A 26209-nucleotide genomic window follows, 5' to 3' on the forward strand; every position below is an offset into this window, starting at 1 on the left:
TAGATACACAGTAGGGCCAATTTTTTATACAGGATCCAATTAACCTACCAGCATGTCTTTGGAGTGTGGGAAGAAACCGGAGTGCCTGGAGGAAACCCACGCAGGCACAGGGAGAACATGCAAACTCCAGGTTTCATTGTTGGGATTCAAACCAGCGACCCTCTTGCTGCTAGGTGAATGTGCTGACCACTGCACCACTGTGCCGCCCACCACTACACCACTGTGCCGCAATTGCAACTGGGCCCCATGCTCCAGGGGGCTGCGCAGCTACCCTGTAAACACCTGGATAGAAAGGGTGGCAGGGTGGCAGCATGTAGAGAAATAACTGTCATCCTTTTTCCTCCTGTAGCTGCAGGAGGAAAATGGAGGAGATTGGTTCCTCTATATGCTGCCCCCGCCACTCCTCCTATCCAGTTCACTTGTGTTCTGCTGTCTCTGGGCCCCTGTGTGCTCCTCTGGTTCCCCCCCCCCCCCCCCACTGTTCTCCCTCATGTGTCACAATAGAGAACCAGGAAGACGTTGGTAAATATGAAATTTACCAGCTCCTTCCTTTCCTGAATGGACAGAGTCATAGTCAGTGACATTGTAAAAAAATAAAATAATAAAAATAATACAATTAATATACCAAAAAATAAAAACTACTGACACCAGTGGGTGAACTTACAGGATCGCAAAGGTCACACTTGAGACCGGGCCCTGGCATTCCACCACCGTGGTGGCAGGAAGGGGGCCCACTGCAGAACTTGTGAAAGGGTCCCGCTGTGGGACCGTGATAAAGGGCCCCTGCAACGAGAGTAAAGGGCCCCAGGATCAGTGGGTAGAGCCCCAGGATTGAAGGGAAAGACCTCGGCCAAGGGTCCCTGTGGCCCTTCATGGTTTCTTGCATCGGGGCCCTGAAGGTTCTTTGATAAATAGTGTAACAAGTTGGGGGTTTTGTAGCTCATTGGTAGGGCAACACAGTGAGCTACTCCACGGCAGAAGTAAGTTTCAGGGCTTTTTCTGCCCACTTTTATTTAAACAAAGGAAAGCAAAAGTTCACAAATGAATATCTTCTTACGCAGGGGGATCTCACCATCAATACAACAAAAGACCAAATTTCAGCCTTGTGGCTCCCATCGCAGCTCCACAGATTAAACATCACGCCTTGGTTCTCCAGACAATCTAACACACAATCCCAGTGCGCGTGCACAAAATGCTGTACCTTTGTCAGTTTCACTTTTATCCTGCAGCTACCTGCAGCTTCATCCTTCACATGCTTGTGCCTCTGTCTGTCCTGTCCTGCACCTCTCTCTGTTCCCTTCACACACCTCTCCCCCCCCCCCAGGAGGGTGGAGCCCTGACCTCTAATATGAATGCAGCACACACCTGCATCATTAGTGTGCCTATATCCTCCAAAATCTGTCCCAGACTGCCATTTTAGACTTTGGCATGGGCTCGCTTTGCCACAATAAATCTGTAAATAACATTGCAACTTTATATGATGGGCAGCCTTAATGCCCAACCATTAGAGCTAAGGTGTGGTCATCCACCAATCAATCAAGCAGAGCCCTAATTTATGGGGTCCTGGAAAATACAATATAGTCTTTTTCTAGGGGTCAAACTTTGGCTTATGCCATACAAAACTGAAAAGAGGAGAGGGGTTTTTTTGTGGGTTCAAATGACTAAGTTATTAGTACTGGTGTAGATAACACTGGAGCAAATGAAAATGGGTCGTTTTTGTTTTTCTCTTTGTTTAAAGCAAAATCAACATTTAATGTAGAAAAAAGACTATAAAATAATTTATGTTTTTTAAGTTGAAGGATCAGAAAATCAGGAAAATAATGAAGGTGACGGTCGTTTAGGTAATTATGCTTTTCTTTTGGAAATGTAAATGTCTAGGTATATGTTTGTGGGTGCAGACCAATATACTGTATAGTATTTTATAGTATATATCGTATACCATAGTAATATTGTAGATATTACATATATATATATATATATACACACACACACACACACACACACACACACACACACACACACACACACACATATATATATACACTATATAAGTTAACTTTCACATAATGGTGTATGTACAAGTCTGATGGTTTGGTAAAAATGGACACTTTAAAAAAAATGCTAAATTTGTGCCACAAGTCCTATTCTACGACTGTAATTATCCATACATTAGTAAATTATTGGAAACTATGTTTTAAGTCTATAATAATTTTTTTTAATTGTTTTATGTTGTTTTAATACTATCAAGATCCATAGCTTTCCCTTAAAGCAGGCATGTCCAACCTGTGGCCCAGGGGCCACATGCGGCCCAGAACCACAGGCAATGCGGCCCACTGCCCCCTGACAATTTATTTACTTTTTTGCTGGGGAGGAAGGAAGTCGAGTCGGGGGGACGGCCACAGAGGCAGCCTCGGAGGGGATCATCTACTAGTTGTGTTAAATTAGTGCTGGGGGGGGGGGGGTGGCAGCACGGGAAGGGGGCACGGCGGCGCTTTATTACTTATATACCTTAACTAATAGTATATATTTTATATGCGGCCCGAGAACATTTCTCTACACTCAATGTGGCCCAGAGAAGCCAAAAGGTTAGACACCCATGCCTTAAAGCTTGGCAGTTTTCAGACAATGTTAACAACCTGCAACCAGCTTTGAATCACAAAAGCAAACTAAAGGAATTACCACCACCAACAACTTACCACCAACAATTGCTTCACCATCATGTTGATAGAAAAGTTGCAGTGACCCCTAAAGTTGGCCACGCACATTAAAACCTAATTGTACAATCCCCTTCAGATTTGATAGAAACTACATGTAGTGTAGGGGCATTGCTAAACTATCCAATTTATGTATATTTAGTCAGGTAGGTCCTCACATTACACTACATCTAAAAGAGGTTCTAAAAATCTGATTGTAAGGTGTATGGACAGCTTCAGGTGTACTTGTAACCAGGCTTTGGATATTCAAGTATTTACAATGTATTATTATTTAATAAATGAGCTTTAAAACACTGACTGTTTTAGCTGTAGGAACTGTGGAGAATTCACACAACCACCTACACATTTCTATTGATTATTGGATTGTGGCATTTTGGAAGATTCATCAACTGGTCATTTGCTTTACTTACATAAACACCAGGCAGATGTAAAATACACAAGATCAAGTAGTATTAAATCCTAAACATTTTTTAGTTTAGCACTTTAAGCACAATAAAATAAATCTTTTCCAGCGTTTTTTTATAAATTCTTACCCCAGCACTTTCAGTTTACAACTTTCAGTGCTGCTGACTTATGCTCTCTGAGTAATGTTTCCACAAACTTCTGGTCTTTAGATGAAATACTTAATAGTGGACAGTGGTCAGTTCGAGTCAGTCTGAAAACTTGGAGAAGGTAGTAGTAGTGGAATGATAGAAAAATAGCCTAGGCTATATACAGCGCTTGCCGCAAAAAAAACAATTATCTTAATGTATGTGAACAATGTTGAAAACTTATCTTTACAGTATAAGTGAAAATACAAATCAATTAAATATATGAAAATTAATAAAAAGTTCCAAGAAATTGATAAATAGATAAATAAGTATTTTCCGGTGGTGATCAATATATGTGAATAAAATAAATGTCACAGGAAGTGACGAAACGCGTCAAGGTTATGGAATGCACGTCAGCACGCTACGCACCACGTGGAACGCAAGCCGGAACACTCCACTCGCCACTCTGCTAGGAGGTGTTTGTAAGCGGTTTCTTTGCCTGCAAACTTGGAGTTTGAGTCTTTCTTCGCTCCGATTTTTATGAATATTTGATGAATAAACTTTTAAAAGGATAATACACTATCTGGAGCCTTTCTTTTAACCCCATATCCTGAGGATCGAGATCGGGTAAGGAGGAAACTAACCTGTATCCCACCAGGATCATCCACAAAGGGGATCCCCAATCCGGCCTCAACGGCCTCCAAGCGCTGTAGGTCCTAGTGCTATACAGCACATATGACCCAATAATTCTGGTAAGTCATTTATTTCTACCATAAGCCACGGGAAAAGAGGAATTCACGTCACGAAAGTCACAAACTTTTATTTATTGAGCACGAAGCACTTTGCACCTGATCACCACTTGAAAATACTTTATTTATTGAATTTTACATTTATTTTATTCACATATATTGATCACCACCAGAAAAGACTTATTTATCTATTTATCAATTTCTTGGAACTTTTTATTAATTTTCATATGTTTAATTGATTTGTATTTTCACTTCTACTGTAAAGATAATTTTTCAACATTGTTCACATACATTAAGATAATTGTTTTTTTTTTGCGGCAAGCGCTGTATATAGCCTAGGCTATTTTTCTATCATCCATTTTAAATCTACAGCTGCTGCCACACAATATATATTTTTATATTTATATCTCACTAATTACACACATATTTTTAACCTTTTATCTTATATTTAATCAAAACCTTTTCCGAGGCGCGGGGAGATACACTAGTATAGTGTTATCTTTTTTCTATCTTTAGTAGTAGGGGAATGCCTTGCCATCCTAGGCTATGGGGCTTTGTGAGACACAATTCTAGTCTCTGTATACAAGGATGGCTCCATGTGATGCTGTAATAGAATGGAGTCGTCCTGAAACTGGAAACATGGGACAGTGATCATGTCACCAATTTAAATAGGAACACAGGCAAGGAGTAAACGATAAAAAAGCAGCATACTTAGTCATTAAATCAGTTTCTAAATGTGCTTAAAAAACAGAGGGGTTACTATCCCCTAACACATCTATGTACCATTAATACATCATCATTAAAAGTTTTTATTTTTTTCTTTTTTTACAAATAAACACAGTGTAAGCATATGAAATGGTATTAGCCTCTTGCAGTTCCTACAGCTAGAATGTGAGTGTAATAAGCAGTAAAAGAAGTTCATTTGTGGACAAAAAGCATGTTGATAGGAAGAGAAAGCAGAGAGACAGAGAGGAGTTCCTCACTGTGCTGCTTCTCCTTTCACTGTTCAGTCGCAGGTTGGATTTTGCCCCGGAGGACCTGGTCTCAGAGGTCATCAGACTGAGGACATCTAGAAGGAGAAAAAAGTTACCAAGTTCATCCAGATGCTTCTTGGGAGCTTGATGTTATCAGGTCATGCATTAGGATTCCCTGAATAAATTAGGGACAGAAAGTCTGATTACATCAATCTCCCAAAGTGCATCTAGAAAACCTAAGCAATCACTGACCAGAAAGTGCCAGGGATAACCAAACCAAATAAATTTTGCAATGTAAGATTTTAGCTATGCTGTAAATATGCCTATGGTGCTTTGTATAATGTTAGAATTCTGTCAAATGAATAGGCAAATCATGGGTTTACTTTTAGCCCTACATCTTTTATTATAATTTTATATGAAATGATACAACTGCCTCATATAAAGTAAATGACAATTTCATCCCCACTAGCCCTTTGCGTCACGTAACCCCAGTGGGGAGATCTCCTCCCATCGCTGATTCTACTGTGATAACCAAGTTTGCTTTGACCTGAACTTATCTTTCTCTTGCAGACATGTATTTTTATTTTATACCTATGGGGAAAATATTAGGATTCAGGTGGCATCATGCTAATAATGTTGTCCCTCTTGTGGATTCTATATAGAAATGTACAGACATTTGCCATCAGAAAAATTAACCAGAACATCCAGTGCACAAGCAGAGTCTTGCCTGTAACAATAGAAAAATTAATGGAGGGATCCTTCCTTTCGGAGTCATGGACTACAACCCAACAGAAAAGAATATCTTGACTTTTGCCACAGAAAAAAATTGGGTTGTGTTCTATCATAATTTTGATATTGTTAAGAAAGCAGTTGCTCCATACTAAGTACAGCATTTAGCAAACTCAGGGGAAGGCTTGGAAACGGTAATGAAAATAAAGTAGAATGAAACTGTTACCAGCATCAAACCAGCCAAGTTCCTGGCTTTTAGCTGATGATCATTTGAGAGGCTGTCCAAGTCTTACATTCTTACAGGGTTTATTAAACCCAACCCATCTGCTTAAAGGGATAATTGTACACAACAAGCAGTGGTCCCTCCAAGTTTGATCCTGAATGGAAATACATCATGTTCTGATACTTTGCTCCGCTCCTGAGCCCAATGTGAGCAGTGTTCCATTGGCCTTTTAAAAGGCCACATGATCAAGTCCTTTTCTTGATTGGTTAGCCTCTGTAACTATGCTATTTTCTTTTCACTTTCATAAGCTAAAATTACAGCCTGTGTTTCCAGTGTGGGCCTTACATTATACTTTAGGTATAGCGCAATGTTTTTTCTCTGTGCTAGGTACCAAGATTATTCTTGAAAGGCTGATGTTATGTGCAATATTTTTTCTAACTTTTTGTTTCTTGACCTTAGGGGAAGGATCAGAAAAAGTTAACAATAACGAAGATGGTGGTAATATTAATTTTCAGCAAATATTATATGTACTTGGCTGTCTTTCTTAATATATTGCAATATGTACAACTGGTGGTTTGTTGTAATCTTACTTATGATAATAAAAAATAAGGACACTCTGCAATAAATACAGTTTCTGTCTGCAGCTGGCATTATTCAGATATCACCTGGAAGATCAGATTATTAAAAACTAGTGCAACTAAAATCGTGGGCCTAAAAAAAACATTTTAGTTGTTTTCTACATTAACATTATATGACATTTTAGTTATTTGGCTTACATATACTTTAAGGATTAGAGAAAGGTTACAGGTGAGAACAACTGTTTTACACGTTTAATTTTTTACTGGTTTTCAGAATCACGTGTCCCACAAGACAAGAAAACAGGTAGGTAAATGCAGCTCTGGCACAGGGACCAAGCTGCTTTGCTTAATGAACCTGGAGCCGAACATTTCTATTTTATTTTATACAAGATAGATGAACATATGTATGTATATATGCATAACCTAAATATATAATATCGTCTAGCTCTGTACTCTTCTGTTGTTGTTTATTTCTTACCTTTATTATAGGCCTGCTTGATTTGTAAACTTAACCTTTATTTTCCTAATAAAATAAAAATCTAATTAAAAAAAAACAACCTGCAGTTTAAGAAACAAGGAATTGGGAGCCACAGGCTTGCTTTCTGCACACAGGGGATATTATTAATTTTATTATATTATTTATTATATTACAGGTACTTATATAGTGCTGTCAATTTACGCAGTACTTTACATATATATTTACATCAGTCCCTGCCCTCAAGGAGAGCTCACAATCTAAGGTCCCTAAGGGCTCTTTCACACGGTCCGCCTCCGTAGGCAGATCCGTGCCGGCGGATGACAGCTCCGTCTCCGGTTGCAGTGCGGAGAGGGAGGTGTCACAGCCCCCACTGCTCTCTATGGGGAATCGGATGAGAGCGGACCGCCTGTCCGCTCTCATCCGATCCCATCTGATCCGATCCGATCCCCAGGAAGGATGGAAAATAGGGTTTCCATCCGTCCGGATTTCACAGACAGGATCGGATACGGATGGCAGCGGGTGTCAGCGGACATGTCACCGCTGACACCCGCTGCTCCATAGAGCTGAATGGGGCATCCGATCAGATCCGCCTAAAAAACTGACAGGCGGATCTGATCGGACCGCCCGTGTGAAAGAGCCCTAACTCACATTCATTCTAACACATACAAGGGCCAGTATTATGTCCTTGGAGCGTGAGAGGAAACTGCAGTAAACCCAGAGAGAACACAGGGTGAACAGAGAGGCACAGAGAGAGCATGCAAACTCCAGGCAGGTAGTATCATGGTTGGGATTAGAACCCATGACCCTAGTGCTGCTAGGTGGAAGTGTTAATCACTTAGCCATTGTGCTGCCCATATTATATTCTGGTATCTGCAAGAACATGCCTAAGTGGCAGAATAGCAAAAAGAATGGTTCCTTTTTCTGATATCATTGTCTTGTGCTAACTGATTCTCTTTTTTCTGTGCAGAGCTTGTTAATGCTGTAAATTTTGACATTGAAGCAGGTAAGTGAACTGCATATGGTCTTTGTTATTCATCTGTACAGACAATGAAGGAAGTCTGTTTGATGTCTTGTTGTTCTTATATGTAGAGTATGTGTATATATATATATATATATATATATATATATATATATATATATATATATATATATATATATATATATATTGTGTGTATGTACTGTGTGTGTGTGTGTATATATATATATATATATATATATATATATATATATATATACAGGGGTCAAGTCCTGGGAAAAAAAGTGTGGGAACTCACCCAGGATCCCCCCCCCCCCTCGACATTGCAAAAAAGTAGCTAAAATGCCCGTATTTTGTGGTAAACAGTGCAAATATCAATATTTTAAATTATAAACATGTGATAGCACTATTAGCAATGTGTTTAAGTTAAACAAAAGTCAAAAGCCATCTTGCTCTATTTACACGAAGGTAAGGTTAATATAACCCAGCCAGCAAAGAGTTCCTCCTTACATCAGAGTCTGAAGGATTCCCCCTAACAGTGCAAGGGAACTCTGACATAAAGGGGAATTCTGCAGATCATGTTCTAAAGGGGAACTCTGATATAAGGGGGGAGGGGGGGCTCTGGTGACCAGAGACCACCTTATATCAGAGTCCACTGCATTCCTTTTTACATCAGAGGTCCCACTTACATCAAAGTCTGCAGCATTGCCCTTTACATCAGAGCTCCCCTTCACATCAGCGTGCACAGAGTTCCCCCTTGCACTGTAAGGGGGAATCCTGCAGACTGATGTAAAGGAGAATACCGGGAACTCTGATGTTGGGGGGACTCTGGTGACCAGAGACCACCTTCCGCTGAGTGAATGCACTAAGGAAGGGGGGTGGGGGGTCCTGATTTTAGGAGGAACCTTTGTAGGTGGTGCAGGTTTTTAAGGATTAAATTAGATGGTGAGGAGGCATCATAATGCTTCCTTGCCACCTAGAAAACACCCTCTGAAAAGTGATCCATTGTGGTTCACTCTTCAGAGGGCAAAACTAGTGTACCCTAATTTACAGCAATGCCCCTCAGATGTGTCACTCCACACATGCTTGGTATTAGTCCCAGTTCACATATATGCGATGCAGGAACCCTGCAAATCCACTGCGGGTTCCTGCATCGCATTCAACTCGCAGGCAGTTCACACTGCCATATACGAATCACAGGGGGTGTCAATACAAAGTTAATGACACCCCCAAATCAGTTCGCATATCGCTGTGCGAACAGTCAGTTCCAACATGAATTGGATCGCATGGGTGTGAGAGGAGAGGAGGGGGGAGCAGAGAAGGGGGGAGAAGAGGAGGGGGGGGGGAGAGGAGAGGAGGGAGAGAGAAGAGGAGGGGGGAGAGAGAGGAGAGGAGGGTTGAGCAGAGTAGGAGGGGGGGGCAGGCACCAGGCGTCTCTCACTAGTCCCAGTACACTGCTTGTCACTCAGGTGAGCTCACATGAACAGCCTAGCCTGGACTCCAACACCACCCCTGCCCCTTTTCTTTCCCTTGGGTCTCAACAATGCCTGACCGTTCACACTTCACAGTGCCTGCCAGACCCCTGTGTTCCACGGATGCAGGAAGTGGACTACTTTATCAGTTTCAGGTAGGCGGATTAATCCATCACAGCGTTCCAAGGCTGTCACCAACGATTCACATTGAAGAAGCTGGTGACCAGGCTGGAGTTGTGTAGCGCGCTGCGGTGGATTAATCTGCCTACCCGAAACAGAAAAAATAGTCCACTTATGTCCCTGCTCTCACGGAACACAGGGGCCTGGCCCGGAGACATTTTTTTTTTCTAAATAGCTGCACAGCGGGGGATTGTGGTTCCTCCTTAACAGCGGCCGTGCCTGCAGGACGCAGCTGCCAATGGGAACGGCGTTCCTGCTGTGAAAAAAGTGCGGGGATGCCGTTCCCATGCGTTCCTGCAGGACTCGAGCCCTGTATATATATATATATATATATATATATATATATATATATATAGTGACTGCCAAAAAACCAAGTCACTTGTCACCTATTTGTACTAGATCGCCTCTGCATTTACTGTAATTAGTATTTTCAATGTACCAATTTTAATGTCCTAAAACATGCTCTATTTTTTCCTTAATGTCCATAAAGAGAGAAAGCTTATAAAAGAAAGTATTAGCAGTGTGTCTTGTGGGATTCCGGTAAAACAATCTGAAATAAAGAGATTTAAGAGAATTGTTGGAGGGACAAAAGCAAAACAGGTAACTAAAATAAAGTTTTGGTTGTCTGCTCACATGTATACACAATGCAAATCCAATGCAATAGTTGTTTTCAATTTGAAAATGGTATTAACATAAACTACAGTCTAAAGTCAGAAAAAATGGCCTGACTCTTTATGTGTGGTTACTAAGATCTATAGCCAGATGTCACAGATCCACAAAGCAGAACATCATTTTGGACTGAGTCTGCTGCTAATCAATACACTTATGGAGCTCAGACAACCGCTATGACTAATTGCTATACTGTACGAATTGGGTGGGATATAAAAGATGACCATATAAGGAACGTGTACTAGAGTATGTAGTGTTTCTAAGCTCAGTTTTATTAGTACAATTCAGATGTTCACCTTGGGTTCCAGATGTCCAGATCATTTACATTTTTTCAAGCCAGATGTGGAGAGTAGTTGAAGGAACATAAATATATCTAAACTGTTATATAAATAATAAAGTATGTGGAACAAAGAGCTCTTAAATTTTATAAATAAGGGGATCCCAATAATTATGGAAGGTCCCTGCACCCAATAACTATTAATTATATATTATAATTATAAATTATACAAAGAAGAAATTGGTGGTAGCCATAGACTTTTTGTATAATTCATATCTAAATTGATAAGTAGGCAATCATTTAAAACTTTAAATGTTCGAAGTCCGTTTTTTGGTTAAGTGGAATTGTATGGGTTAATAGAAATAGCATTACATTCAGACATTAATTATGAAACCGATCAGAATTACGAGGTTTGTATACCAATGCCAGAAGCCTGACCAACATGATGGGAGAGCTGGAGCTGCTGATGTTTGATGAAGACTTAGATTTTGTGGGGATAACAGAGACTTGGTTCCACAGCTCTCATGATTGGATGGCGATCATTCAGGGGTATTTCCTTTATCGCAGGGATAGAGAAGGTAAAAAAGGGGGAGGGGTATGTCTGTATATTAAGAACAGTGTACAGGTAAATATGAGGGATTATATTAATAATGGAGCTATGGACAAGGCTGAATCCCTATGGGTAGAACTTAAAAGGGAAGGCACTATAGGGAAGGTAATATTTGGCGTATGCTATAGGCCCCCCAACCAGAGGGAGGAGGGGGAGGCGGACCTCCTTTTACAGATAAGATTGGCAGCAAGGATGGGAAATGTCATTATAATGGGGGACTTTAATTATCCAGATATAGACTGGGCAGAAGGAACCGCGCATTCAGCTAAGGCTCGGTAGTTCCTAAATGTTTTGCAGGACAATTTTATAGGTCAGATGGTGAACGCACCGACAAGAAACAATGCGGTACTAGACCTACTGATTACCAACAATACAGACCTGCTCACGGATATAGAGATACGGGGCAACTTAGGAAACAGTGACCATAGGTCAATTAGTTTCAGTATTAATCATAGAAATAGGAAACACAAGGGTAATATAAAGACACTGAATTTCAAAAGAGCCAATTTCCCAAAACTGCGCTCTCTGCTAGAAAATATCAAATGGGATAGAACCCTGGGAACAAAGAACATGGAGGAAAAGTGGGAGTGCTTCAAGAGCATACTAAACAAAGGGATTGGCCAGTGCATTCCAAAGGGAAATACATTTAAAAGAGCAAAACTGAACCCTGAGTGGCTAAACTCCACCATAAAAATGCATATTAAAACTAAAGAAAAGGCCTTCAAAAATACAAGACTGGGGGGGGTCATTGGTAGCATTCAAGCATTACAAAGAGTGTAATAAGAAATGTAAAGACAAAATCAAGGCGGCTAAAATAGAACACGAAAGACTTATAGCGGAAGAGAGTAAAAAGAACCCCAAGAAATTCTTTAAGTATATAAACAGTAAGAAAGCGAGGCCAGAACACATTGGCCCCATAGAAGACGACCAAGGAAATATGGCCACAGAGGACAGAGAAAAGGCGGAAGTGTTAAATAATTTCTTCTCTTCAGTCTTCACAAAAGAATCGGGGGGCTACACTAACCCAGCTTGTAATGATAAATTAAATATGGTAATACACCTCAGGAAGTACCCCATGGCTAACAGAAGATAGACTTAGAACTAAACTAGAGAAACTTAACATAAATAAATCACCGGGACCGGATGGCTTGCACCCGAGGGTTCTTAAAGAGCTCAGCCAGGTGATTGCTAGACCATTATTCTTGATCTTTAAGGATAGTCTACTGACAGGTATGGTGCCAACTGATTGGAAAAAAGCCAACGTGATACCAATATTTAAAAAAGGGCCAAGATATATCCTGAGTAACTATAGGCCGGTTAGCCTAACATCAGTAGTCTGCAAGATTTTGGAGGGGATTTTAAGGGACCCCATACAAGACTTTAGTAATGAAAACGGTATTATTAGTAGTAATCAGCATGGATTCATGAAAAATCGTTCTTGCCAAACCAATCTATTAAGCTTCTACGATGAAGTGAGCTGCCACCTAGATAAAGGTAAGCCTGTGGATGTGGTGTATCTGGACTTTGCAAAGGCCTATGACACCGTTCCCCACAAACGCTTACTGTACAAACTAAGGTACGTAGGTATGGACCATAGGGTGAGTACCTGGAGAGAGAACTGGCTCCAGTGGAGAGTTCAGAGGGTGGTGATTAATGGGGAGTACTCGGATTGGGTGGGTGTTGAAAGTGAGGTCCCCCAAGGATCTGTCCTGGGGCCAATCCTGTTTAATTTATTCATAAATGATCTAGAGGAGGGGATATTGAGTACAATCTCAGTATTTGCGGATGATACTAAACTAAGCATGCCAATATCTTCTATGCAGGATATGGAAACCTTACAAGCGGACCTGAACATAATAATGGGGTGGGCAACGACATGGCAGATGAGGTTTAATGTTGAAAAATGTAAAGTAATGCACTTGGGCGTCAGAAACATGAAAGCAAGCTACTCACTGGGGGGAAAACCTCTGGGTGAGTCTAGGATGGAAAATGACCTGGGGATACTGGTAGACAACAGGCTTGGCAGTGGCATGCAATGCCAAGCCGCTGCAAGCAAAGCCAACAGAATACTAGAATGTATAAAAAAGGGGATTCACTCCAGAAATAAAGAGATTATTCTGCCACTCTACAAGACTCTGGTCCGGCCACATCTGGAGTATGCTGTCCAGTTCTGGGCCCCGGTCCTCAGGAAGGATGTGCTGGAACTGGAGAGAGTCCAGAGAAGGGCAACAAAAATAATTAGGGGAATGGAGAACATCGGCTATGAGGAAAGACTACAAGCACTGAACTTATTCTCTCTGGAGAAGAGACGCTTGAGGGGGGATATGATATCAATGTATAAATACTGTACTGGCGACCGTAGCATAAGGAACAAACTTTTCAGAGAAAGGGAATACAATAGGACACGTGGCCACTCACTAAAACTAGAGGAAAAACGGTTTAACCTTAAAATACGTAAGGGGTTCTTCACTGTCAGAGCAGTAAGGATGTGGAATTCTCTTCCACAAGCAGTCGTATCAGCAGGGAGCATCGATAGTTTCAAAAAACTATTAGATGGGCACCTTAAAGACCACAACATACAGGGGTATATAATGTACGGTTAACAGCAAACACAAGCACATCATAGGTTGAACTGGATGGACTGATGTCTTTTTTCAACCTCACAAACTATGTAACTATGATGTAGGCACTTTTGATACTTTTGTCTGCTTGAAATGACCGCAAACTCTATCATGCACATCCAGGAGTTTCTCCACATATTTAAAATATATGGCCAAAGATCATTCTCCTTGGAACATTATTTGGTAACCGCAAGGCAGATACAGCTTACAATCAGTATTCAGCAAAGTGTTGACACATTTCTTCTACTTGGTTAGATTGTGGAATTGCAATGCCTTGTCCTTGTGTCATGTAGCTGCTCTAAATGGTGGCCAGATTCCTTAGCAGCAGCTATATCTTGTTTCTACTTAAAGTATAAAAATAATAACATATAGCAGCTTTTTAGATAAGTTGGTTGCAATAGTTTTCTTTTTTATATATATTTTTTACCTAATATTTTCTAATATTTTTCTATTAGTAGAGCTGTAGATTTCTACTTTCTGTCTGAAAGCCTTTTTAAATGGTATTTGTTTGTTTTACTGGCTTGTTAATGGTGTAGTCATTTTGTCTTACTGTTTTTGCGTACAATTGAACCAATGAAAACTGAAACGTTATTCCATGCTTTATTTATTTTTTATTTTTTTAGAATCAGTTTCCCTGGCAAATCGCAATTAAAGATGGGACTAAGGTTAACTGTGGTGGAATTTACATTGGTGGCTGCTGGGTACTGACAGCTGCCCATTGTGTCAGGTATAAAAATGTTCTCCAGATTAATAAAGTAGCTGTATTACATAGCAAGAGACACCTTATCTTATTTGATAGAGCTTCCTAAAGGCCCTATTCGCACTTGGTGATTTGGAATCACAGGCAGAATCACCGTGATTTTCCCTGCGATTCCAAGTTGTGGTAAAATTGCAGTTAAATGCGCAACGCATGTTTGGGTGCCATTCATTCTGAAAGGCACCCCAAACACGGTATGTGCCAGGTCCTTTTTATGAATTGATACGGAACAAGTCTCGTGGTTTAATTTTCTGACATTATCCTCTATTAAAAACAAGCATTATTATCATTATTATTACATATATATATATATATATGTATATATATATATTACCGTATATACTCGAGTATAAGCCGAGACCCCTAATATAAGCCGAGACCCCTAATTTTACCACAAAAAAGTGGGAAAACTTATTGACTTGAGTATAAGCCTAGGGTGGGAAATGCAGCAGCTACTGGACCCAACTGGACCACCATGAGACACAAAACAGGGGCTGCGGGCATGTTACAGGAGATGGCACAGGTCATAGTACAGGCATTGCACAGGTCATGGTAAGGTGATGGTACAGGCATGGCACAGGTGATGGTATAGGCATGTCACAGGTCATGATACAGGCATGTCACAGGTCATGGTACAGGCATGTCACAGGTCATGGTACATGCATTTCACAGGTCATGGTACAGGCATGGCACAGGTCATGGTACAGGCATGGTATAGGCATGGCACAGGTCATGGTATAGGCATGGCACAGTTTATGGTATAGGCATGGCACAGGTGATGGTATAGGCATGGCACAGGTGATGGTATAGGCATGGCACAGGTGATGGTATAGGCATAGCACAGGTGATGGTATACGCATGGCACAGTATGTACAGGCATGGTACAGTATGTACAGGCATGGCACAGTAAGTACAGGCATGGCACAGGAGATGCAGTGCTGCGGGCATGGTACAGGAGAATGTCCTGTACTATGCCCACAGCACTGCATGAGGAAATGCAGGGGCTGCGGAGGAGTCTCACTTACCTGTCGGTGAGGTGCCGTCTTCGATTTAAAAATCGCACCACCCGGCGCCGCCAATACGTCACCGCAAATGCGCCGCCGATGCTCGGGAAAGGCCGAACACCTTCGGCTATTCCGGGGCATGCGGCACATGTGCAGTGACACGGCACCGAGCGGCGCCATTTTTAAAAGACACTCTAGCCAGTTACTCGAGTATAAGCCAAAGGGTGCATTTTCAGCATGAAAAAAATGCTGAAAAACTCAGCTTATACTCGAGTATACACAGTATTTATAAATTATAAAATATTATTTCACATGTGAATCTGGGCAGACTTGCTTATTTTTCCCATCTAACTGAGCAATTGGCAGTTGCTGTTCAGGCCTTGTTTACACTATTGTGGCTCTGTGAGCCGCATTTGCACAGCCACGGCAGCCTATTCATTTGAATGGGCTGCTGTGCCTGTATTTCATGCAGGCAACATTTTCAAAACCCAGTGGCCAGGAAACGGCATGGTGTATTTGCACCATTAGATTTCCAAGCGGTTCCCACACCTGCAAAGATGCTGCATTTTTAGATGTGTGGGGGTACCCGCATTCGTAACCACCTGCTATAGTGTGAACCTGGCCTAAAAGATAATATGAAATATTATGAACAAATATTCTGTATTTTTTGGAAATTAACGCGAACAACTAAGTTGTCAACTCCCAAGATAGATAACAAGTATTTAGTTGGAAATGTTTTTTATTGTTCACAAAAATGTAGCAGTTTGTTATTAGGCAGCCCGGTAGAAACTCACCTTACACAGCTGTAATTTTCTAAAAGTTTAATTCCAGCTTATTTTGGCCCTCTGCATGCATGCACGCACACACACACACACAAAACCACCACCCTGCAGTCTGACCTGCCACCAGCAGTGTGGTCTTCCACTATAATTACAAAAACTGCATTTCAGCGCACTGATTTGAGATCACTAACATCCATATTTTGATGCGCTAATATAGGTTACTCTACTACACTTTGCACATTGCTGTTTGCCTTACTGAGTATTTGTAATTGTATTTGAAGAATGCTAATATGTTTCCTATAACACCTTTATTTTTAGGGCAGACCAGCCGCACAAGTATCGTGTAATCATTGAGCTCCTAGATCGTCTGTCTGTATCTGAGACTGTGGATTCCTTCCCTGTGAAATCTGTGAAAGTGCATGAGAATTATAACTCTGGCACCTATGAAAATGATATTGCTCTGCTGGAAGTTGTCAACATTTACAAGGAGCCAGCTTGTATGCAGGTGGACAATAATCTAGTGCCTGCATGTGTTCCTTGGTCAACTCATCTCTTCAAGGCAGGGGACACTTGCGTAGTTTCAGGATGGGGCAGAGAAGAAGGTATATGGTGACTGGAGTTCATGATACTTTGTTTTTTTTTTTTTGCCATGTACATAGTAAGATAAATATAGATGTGATACCAATGTCAGGTAATTTGTGAGTTGTATAAAATATAAAAGTACAGCGCTATATAAAAGTATCAATGTAAGGTGCTTCTTAAAATATACATGAAATTAATATATATACATCTCACACTGTCCACAGGTGTATAAATAAAGAGGGTACTCAATAAGGTGCATAAAATATATATATATATATTCAAGTCCCATCCAGGAAAGTCCCAAGTGTAAACTTAGTAATAAAGTGCTTGATAGGTGTATCAATTCACAATGTGCTCAAAGACACCACCACCATTTAGCCACAAGATGGCCTCTCACCTCAAATGAGTAAATAAGAAGCAACATGTCCTTAATGGAGGTGAATCCGGACCACTGGATGCCAATTGCTGGGCTGCAAATGTCTCGGGCTCAGCACATAGGAGGAGGTCACTTCCCAGCGTGCAGGTTCTGATAATCCGCACAGTCCCCAGACACTGACCCCAGGAGCTCACACTCCACAACGATCTCCTCTCTGCTTTATTTGTGAGTTGTGACTATAAACAGCAATTGAACTACCTAGTTCATCTTCTAATACTATAATTATTTTGCAAATAGATACATTTTAAAGTGAATCTGTCAAAAAGCTGCTCGGGATATAGAATGCATGCTTCTACATCTGTTTGCACATCAGGGCCCTTTCACACAGGCTTTCCAATCAGGCCCACCTCAGTTTTTCAGGCAGACTTGATCAGAAACTCCAGACAGCCCTATGGATAGGCAGATGTAAACAGAATTGTGTCCATTTACACCCTCCTACCTCTGAGTCCATCCAGGGTCTTCCAATCCGAAATGTGACAGACCCTGATATAAGGCCTGGTTAACACCTATGCATTTTTAAGTGCATTTTCTGTTTTGCAGAAACACACTACAGGCCATTTAACATGGTTTCCTATGAGTCATGTTCACATCTGTGCATTTTATGTAAAGGGCTAGGGACTTTTTTTTCTGGTTTTTGGTTCCATAGACAATGGATCAAAGACGTGTATTGAAAAATGCAAAATGCATCTGTACTATGCAAACTGCGACCTGTATAGGTGTGAACCAGGCCTTAACGAACAACAGAGTCTGTTTACATCTGGCCGAACTTAGAGTTTAGCAGGTCCACCTGTGTCCAGCAGACACAAATCTAACAGGACCGGATCTATAAAAACTGACATACAGTAAATCGTGCTGAGCTCACGGATCCCCTGCTGATCAAGGCCAACAACGCCCTCCATGAAAGAGCCTTTACTGTGGCAGCATCCCAAAACTTACTGTCATAGCCAAACACTGGGCCATTCTGACAAGCAAAGCTACAACAGTTCATGATAGTACCAAAGCATGCTCTTTTTACCCTTTTGCACATTGTAATTTGCCACTGAGGCAGCCCATCATACTGATAGTCCAATAAGAATTTATGGGGGCACAGCATAACAGCACCCTTTAGCCCTGGTTCCCACTTACGCAATTTCTGATGAGTTCCAGAACATATGGAACAGCATGACAAGTAAAATAGCATGAATTTCTATGGAGGCGATTCACATACATGCAGTTTGATCCTGATGATTTTATTGAAAAGGGTCTTGTGCGAGTTTGGAGCGGTGCAGTGCGATTTTTATTTCCATAGACTTGAATGGCAACTGCAGGCAAAACATTTATCTGACCAAAAGATAACACAATTCCAGTACATTTTCTACACATCTGTGTTGCTTTTTCCCTTCTCTGGAAGAAAGAGTGAACAAATCGCAGCTGTATCCAAATCATAAAAAATGTATTGGAATCAGCTCTGAATGACATCAACTCGCATTGATGAAATCACACTGCAAAACAGATTCAGCTCGCAACTCGAAACCTAGGCTTAAGCCACCTGGAAGTAATGACTTACTTACCTACCTAAATAATGTTTATTTTGTGTTTTAAGGATATACTGTATAAAGCTTTTATTTGATACACTGTTTAAGTTAATAATTTGCTAACAAATTAGCAAAAATACATTTTTAAAAATGTCAGTATTTAAAAAAAAAAATGTACTTGCCTCCTTTTAAAACTGTATTTCATACCTGGAAACAGTAATCTACAGACTGTGGATACCTAGGGATTAATTAGATAAGACACCGCTACAAAAAATGTGAGAACTGCAGGGGAGGGTCTAAAATCAATCAATTGCTTATTTTGGGTTGGTATACATAAAATTGACCTCCAGCAGTATACAGCAAATTGTTGTCCTATTATGCTGGCAGTTTACTTCTAGATCTATAGACACAGAGCAGGTGAAGTATACAGTATACTATTCCACCAATGAAAATAAGTAGGGCATGCAGGGGCAGCAGGAATGAGAACCTTGTTGAAAGAAACTGGCAGGCAGTGTGACAGTCTTTAACTTTGTGTTACACATGGAGATGCACTATTAACTATCAGTATGACAATGACTGGACAAGCTAGCCGCTGCCCATGGTGGCTGTGGTGATAAGGAATTTGACTTACTTTCTTTTTCTTTGTAGGCTTTACTAAGGTATTTCATCTAAAGTGGGGACATATTAAGCTGATGAATAACTGTACTTCAATCTACAAAGAACGATTTCTTAATGGAATGGAGTGTGCAGGTAGGAGTTTTATAAATTTTTCAGTGTCAGAATACACTAAGCAATTCAACCTATATATTTGCGGAGCTTTTGACTTGTACCTTTTAGTGCTGATGGCAGACATGACAGGGGAATAAGAAAGGTGATGAGGATCAGGAGACATCTCATGTCTATTACAACAACAGTTTTTGATAGCCAACATTTCTTGGGGGGATAAATAGTTTGATTGGACATCTGTGAGAACTTGTTTGAGTGAGAATTGTTCTATAAGCACCCTACACGGCTCTCAGGGCGATAAAGGCTTTAATTGGACAGGTGTATTCAACCGTGGTTAAGCTTGGGGGAGAAATCAGTTACCATTGTTAGATGGTGATTGGTGGTGGCCATTTATAAAAGTGAAGCAGAACAAACTCACCTATTTGTTTTTCCATGCCAAATTCCATTACATTTAAAAAAAATCATGGGAAAAGCCCTCCTGGAGGTGCACAGCAACTTCAGATGCATCTCTTTACACACAGCAATTTAAAGGGTTCATTCGTAAGAAAAAAATAAATAAATAAAAAATAAAAATAATATAGCATATATAATTGCAACACAAGCCATATTGTAATTTATTTTTATTAAAAATTCACTTTCCTTTTCAATCTGCAGCACTGTAATCCTCTGGAAATTTCAAGGTCATATGGCAACCTGGAGGCATTCTGTACAAAGTTAGTGTACAGAATGCCCCCAGAAATGTAATTTCCTGCTTGTGTGATAGGTTCACTGAATTTTCAAGAATTCTGCACGAAGGTACAATTCCGATTGTAGGCATCCTCTGCAACAAAAATGTAATTCTTCTCAACAAAAGTGGAGTTACTCCTTAAATTCTAGTTAGTAAAGACATACAATGAAAAGGAAGAGTATTTGGGGCATAGAAACATGGTCAAAAAGAAAAAAGGCAGGTCAGAAGAAGGTAAGCAGCAGGTCATATACACCGGTAAATGAATTCCGAATGATCTCGGAAGCAGAAGCTCAACACAGACCCTAAAGGGCGACAACCTAAAATTGGTGAAACTAATATAAGAGATAATTGTAAACATTGTTCTAACCTCAGCTATGTGCTGTATTTTAGTAGTTTAAAATATTAAAATAAGTTGGAAAAAGATTAGTTTTTTTGTTACATTATACACATAAAAAATACACATAAAAATACATAAAGAAAGAGATATTCACACTATATAACTATAGGAAACCTGTTCTAAAACAAAAACATAGGCTGCTAGCCAATGACTTCCTAAAATTGTCGGCTGCTTATCCTCTGGCTTTAATGATTCCTCAGTTGTTGGCCAAAGGCAAGTGTGCAGAGCAAAACTTCTGACTTGAAATATATATTTTTAGGCTAAGTATATTATCAGCAAGTACAAAAAATACTTGTTTTTCATGCCAGAAGTACAGTGTTCTTGTAACTTAGTAATTTAACTGAAATCTCATACAATGTTATTTTTTTTTTGTCCAAGCTATCTTCTGTAAACTACAAATCCTCTCTCTCCCATGTAATAGAGACAAAGAGGTGATGATTGTTTTTACTCCCAATCAGGGGAGAAGTCTGTGACAATGCTGCTAGTTCATTGATACAGTAGAGTTAGTAAGTGTTGTCATCCTACAACATAAAGTGTTTAACTAGCAAGATTAAAGAAAAAAGTCTAAAAATATGAATTTATGCAGCTGCTACATATAAGGACAAGGAACGCTGCAAAAATGTCCAATTTTTGTTTTTGGTTTGGATATGCTTTAGTGTGCTGCATGCTTATTCTGGTTAGTAGCCAAAAAGTAAAACCGGGGATCAGCATGAAAGTCAAGCAACTAACTGCAAATGATGGTCACCCATGTCAGGTTAAGTATTTTTTTTCTGACAGTTTTTCTTTTAATTATTTTAATTTGTCACAGTTTTTTTTACTTTTTTGCTTTCAAAGAATTGCTATCCTGCTCCTGAATCTTTAGATACATTGGGGGTTACCTATGAATATGTTATTTTTAAATTGACAGTTTTCCTCCATGTGAGAGATATATAATTTAGCTCTCATATATACTTAGAAGAAAAGTTCTTTAGTTATATTGAACTGTACATTGTGTACTGTACATAATACTGTAGATAGTCCTTGGGTTTTCCAATATGTCCAGAGACCAATAGTTTTTTGCTGTTATCTTAATTGTAATGTCCATGATGGCTATTCCTTCTTTTTGTTTTAGGGACAGATGATGGATCCATAGATGCCTGCAAAGGTGATTCCGGAGGTCCCCTAGTTTGCTATGACGCTAATAATGTGGCCTATGTTTGGGGAGTTGTAAGCTGGGGTGAGAACTGTGGAGTGGCAGGTTTCCCTGGAGTATACTCAAAGGTTGCATACTACTTTGAGTGGATATCCCGACATGTTGGACGAGCTCTTATCTCTAAATATAATATCTGATTTATCCATATTTTACAATGTGCAGATGGCTTATCAGCATTTTGGAAATATATTATGCTTTTTCAACTACTGCTTCATAATTTCTACCTTTTCCTGTAGTACAATAAAGTTGTCCTATTTCCTAATATCTTATGAATGTTTGTCTACAGTGTCATGAACATGGTTTTGTGCACAGATTGGTTGTCCTCACAGTGTAAAGTGGCATTTATATGGGTTTCAGCACTGACCCCTGCTTCGAGACAGCAGTACACAATTTTTTGGTCCAGCACACATCACCAATGAGCTATATTTGAATGAAGTATCACTACAGGGGCTACACAATGCAAAGCCTCTAAGTAGCCTAGATAGCTAACATGGAACAACATCAATCTTGCACAAGGCAGGATTGTGGGTAACCATACTTTTTACAGCTTAAAACATTTTACTGATCAACAGTTCTTGAACTAAAAATCACAACTTTTATAGCAACCTTGTAGTAAATAAATATTATTTCAATTCCTTAGAGCTTTGTGACATTATATGCAATGTATAATATCAAAGTACTTTGTGGTAGCAGTGGTGAGTCCCTTTGGTGTCTATTGGAGGTAAACAGGTGAGCTATTGTCAAAGAAAGTCACAGGAAGCTAGGCACTGCCACAGGGGACATGTGCCAATGCCTTTTTTACAAATACCATACAGCATTAGGAAGGTCCCTTTAATGCAGCCTTGAGGGCAGCATGGAAAAAACACCCTGTGGGTACAGACATTTTTTTTTCAATCAAAAATGAAGAGACTGCAGATGTAAAAACACTGTAAAATTGGTTAGCAGCAGGAAAGTTTTTATGGTCAAGACTAGGCCGAAATTTCCTAGAGACACAGGGCACAGGTAGCTATTTCTGGATGAGAGCCCTCAGTTCCCTCCGGGAGCCCCACTACCCAATATTGTGGCAGAGCTGATTCTTGGCATCTCCTGAGTGAGCCATCAGGGTCTTTAATAGGAGGATGCTTTCTGCCTGAGCGGCCTTTTATTGGCATGGATGGCACAGGTGAATATTCTGGACCTGGCAGTTGCTAAGCAGGATGGCCCAGATAACGGCAGGATTCAGTAGGATAAGCAGGTCAGGAAGCCCGACCCCTCACCAGAGCGCCCTCTCAGGCACGCGTCCGGCCATGCCCCCAGCAGCTGTTTAAAGCGGAGTTCCACCCATTTTGGTGTTTATTAAAAGTCAGCAGCTTCAAAAAGTGTAGCTGCTGACTTTTAATAAACACACACTTACCTGTCCCACGGCCTAGCGATGCGGCCGGCGGGACCCTCAGATCTCTCCCTCCTCTCCCCATGGCGCCGGCATCTCTAGTGTGGGCACCCAGCTGTGACAGCTTGCTGCTTCACATCCAGGTGCAGACTGCACATGAACGAGTCACGCTGCGCGTCCTTAGTGGACGCGCAATCTTCTGGGACCTATGACGTATCCCAGAAGCTTGCAGGGAGGAAGCGGAAGTGGGAGTGGGTACCTGTCAAATCTAGGTACCCTCTCCCCTCCTAAAAAATAACATGCCAAATGTGGCATGTCAGGGGGTCAGGAGCACTTAAAGCGGACGTTCCACTTTTTGGTGGAACTCTGCTTTAACTACAAGAATTAGTAAACCACAGATGATAAGATGAGATGTGTAAAACTAGATAGTGGAAGGACAGTTTTAACAGAAAGACTAGGACAAATAGACTAGGACAAATAGTTCTAGAGAAACAAAGCACAAGTATGTGTGTTATTGCATGAATTAAGGAACTGCAGTTGATAAAGCAGCAAAAAACTAGCCAGAGAAAGGACAGTTTTAACCACTTAAAGCAAACTGACGTAGACCTACGTCGGCTGACTTTAAGTGGTTGTACCGGAATGATGCCTCTAGCTAGAATCGGGAGCCGCTCGATCGTTACCCCGGCGAGCGGGAGGGGACGCCCCCCGCCCCTCCCGCCGCCTTCCGTGGCTCTGCAACAAGCGGGCGCATCCGCCGGCTGGATGGAGTCCCGATCTAAGCCGGATGCGGCTTCGATCGGGTCTCAGATGAGGTAACCCGGAGGCGGCGTCCATGACGTCACAGCCAGGTTGCTCGGCTGCTAAAGGCGGCAGATTCAAAAAGTGACTGTATTCAAAAATGCCGTTTGCAGCGTTTTGAATACATGGAAGTGTAGTGGAGGGGTCTAGGGTCTTTTAGACCCCGATCCCTCCGTTAAGAATACTTGTCCCTGCATATTGCTGTTACGGAGGGACGCAGAGGGAGGAGGGAAGGAGCACGTGGGACGTGGAGGGAGAAGAGAAAGATGAAGGGTCAGAAAGAATTAAAAAAACCAGGATGAATACAGATATGATGAAGATTATAACATATAACCTTAAAGGACTAGATTTTCCGGTAAAAAGACAATACTTAGGGAACTTCGTCACTACTGAGCTGATATTGTCTTTCTGCAGGAGACCCATATTTCCCATGAATCAAGAATAAAACTGTATTCAAGGAACCACCTAGTGTGGTATTACGGGGATCCAGATAATAGTAAAGCTAAAGGAGTAGCAATTGGATTTGCAAAAAATGTCAAATTCAAAGAAAAAGAAAGAAGGTTTGACCCAGCAGGCAGATACATGTTCTTGAAGGGAGAAATAGAAGGAAAGGGATATACATTAGCAAACGTGTACTGCCCAAGTAAGAAACCAGTAAACTATTTTAAAAATACATTAAGGGAACTTATGGAATTTAAAGAGGGAGGGTTAATCATTGCTGGTGATTTTAATTTTGTGATGGACCCGGCGCTGGATGTGTCGGGCCAGACACAGAGGAGCAAATTAGGTCAACTGAAAGCACTTAAGAGACTCTTATATCAGTACCAACTAGTGGATGTATGGAGGATTTAACACTCAAACATGAGGGATTATACTTTTTTCTCCTCCGTGAATGGCTCTTATTCTAGGCTAGACCATATATTAACAGAACACAGACTGCTGGATATGGTGGGTAAAACATTAATAGAAGTTAAAACAATCTCAGACCATGCACCAGTGACAATGGAATTTAAGATGAGGGAGACACAACACAAAATTAATAGCTGGAGACTGAACGAGACATTAATGCAAGATCAGGAGGTCGAGGGGAAAATAAGGGCGGAAATAGTACAGTATTTCTTAATAAATAGGACCCCGGAGGTATCAGAGACCACAATCTGGGAGGCCCATAAGGCTTATATTAGGGGCATACTAATCTCAATAGGTACTAGGAAAAAATAAAAGAGAGACTGGCAAAGATGGAACAAATTCTGAAAGAAATACATCACTTAGAACAAAAACATAAGAAGGGGATGGAGGAAGAGACACACCACCAACCGGTACTAAAAAGAGATTAATTAAATGCACTGAGGGAGCTAGAAACCAGGAGGAAATTTAACAGAGTCAATAAAGAGAGATATCAGTGGGGAAATAAGCCGAGAAAATATTTGGCAAAAATTCTTAGTAAGAAAAAATCAATAGGTTTCATAGAGAAAATTCAAAATAACACTGGGACACTGGTACATGAGTCATCACAAATTGGAGAGGTTTTTCAAACCTTTTATAAATCATTATATTCTGTTAGAACACCAGAGGGCCCTCTAGAAAAAAATGAAACTGGAGAGGAGGGAGAAGATAGATGATAAAAGCCTCTAGTTTGCCAAAGAAGGATGACTGGGATGAGAAGGAAGCACTAGAAAGACCAATAGCACAGGAAGAAATTGAGAAGGCAATGAGAGAAACCACAACGGGAAAGAGTCCAGGACCAGATGGGTTTTCCATGATCTATTATAAAAAATTCAAGGACATATTATTACATAATATGTGCTTACGCTGGAACTCCTTAGGGGAAGGGAGAGGATTAGGAAGAGAATCACTGTTAGCACATATAATTGTAATACCAGAAGAAGACAAAGATATAATGCAATGTAGTAGTTATAGGCCCATCTCATTGTTAAATTTCGACACTAAACTCTACGCAAAAATATTGGCAAATAGGTTGAAAGACTTAATACCAAAATGGATACATCGGGACCAAGTAGGATTTATCCCCGGGAGAGAAGGGAGGGACAATGGTGTTAGAACATTGCTACTTCTTCAAAAAGTCCCACCAACTCTTTTCATGTCAGTAGGTGCTGAAAAAGCATTTGACAGAGTTGACTGGGG

At 40.6% G+C, this 26209-nt stretch overlaps 1 protein-coding gene across 1 annotated transcript in view; it reads left to right on the forward strand.

Annotated features, from left to right (window-relative positions):
- The window catches only part of CFI (complement factor I), a gene marked incomplete at its 5' end in the record, with an annotated part of 70958 nt that extends 48801 nt beyond the window's left edge, over positions 1-22157 (forward strand). Inside the window, 9 exons of the mRNA XM_082243586.1 lie at positions 1794-1841; positions 6379-6417; positions 6772-6801; positions 7943-7978; positions 10094-10203; positions 14404-14507; positions 16642-16925; positions 19504-19605; positions 21817-22157. Coding sequence (XP_082099712.1) covers positions 1794-1841; positions 6379-6417; positions 6772-6801; positions 7943-7978; positions 10094-10203; positions 14404-14507; positions 16642-16925; positions 19504-19605; positions 21817-22034 — 971 coding nt within the window. The 3' untranslated portion in view covers positions 22035-22157. The remainder of the gene's footprint in view (positions 1-1793; positions 1842-6378; positions 6418-6771; positions 6802-7942; positions 7979-10093; positions 10204-14403; positions 14508-16641; positions 16926-19503; positions 19606-21816) is intronic.
- Positions 22158-26209: the final 4052 nt, after the last annotated feature.

This window comes from Pelophylax lessonae (assembly GCF_965119305.1).
Source record: "Pelophylax lessonae genome assembly, chromosome: 1".
Taxonomy (NCBI): domain Eukaryota; kingdom Metazoa; phylum Chordata; class Amphibia; order Anura; family Ranidae; genus Pelophylax; species Pelophylax lessonae.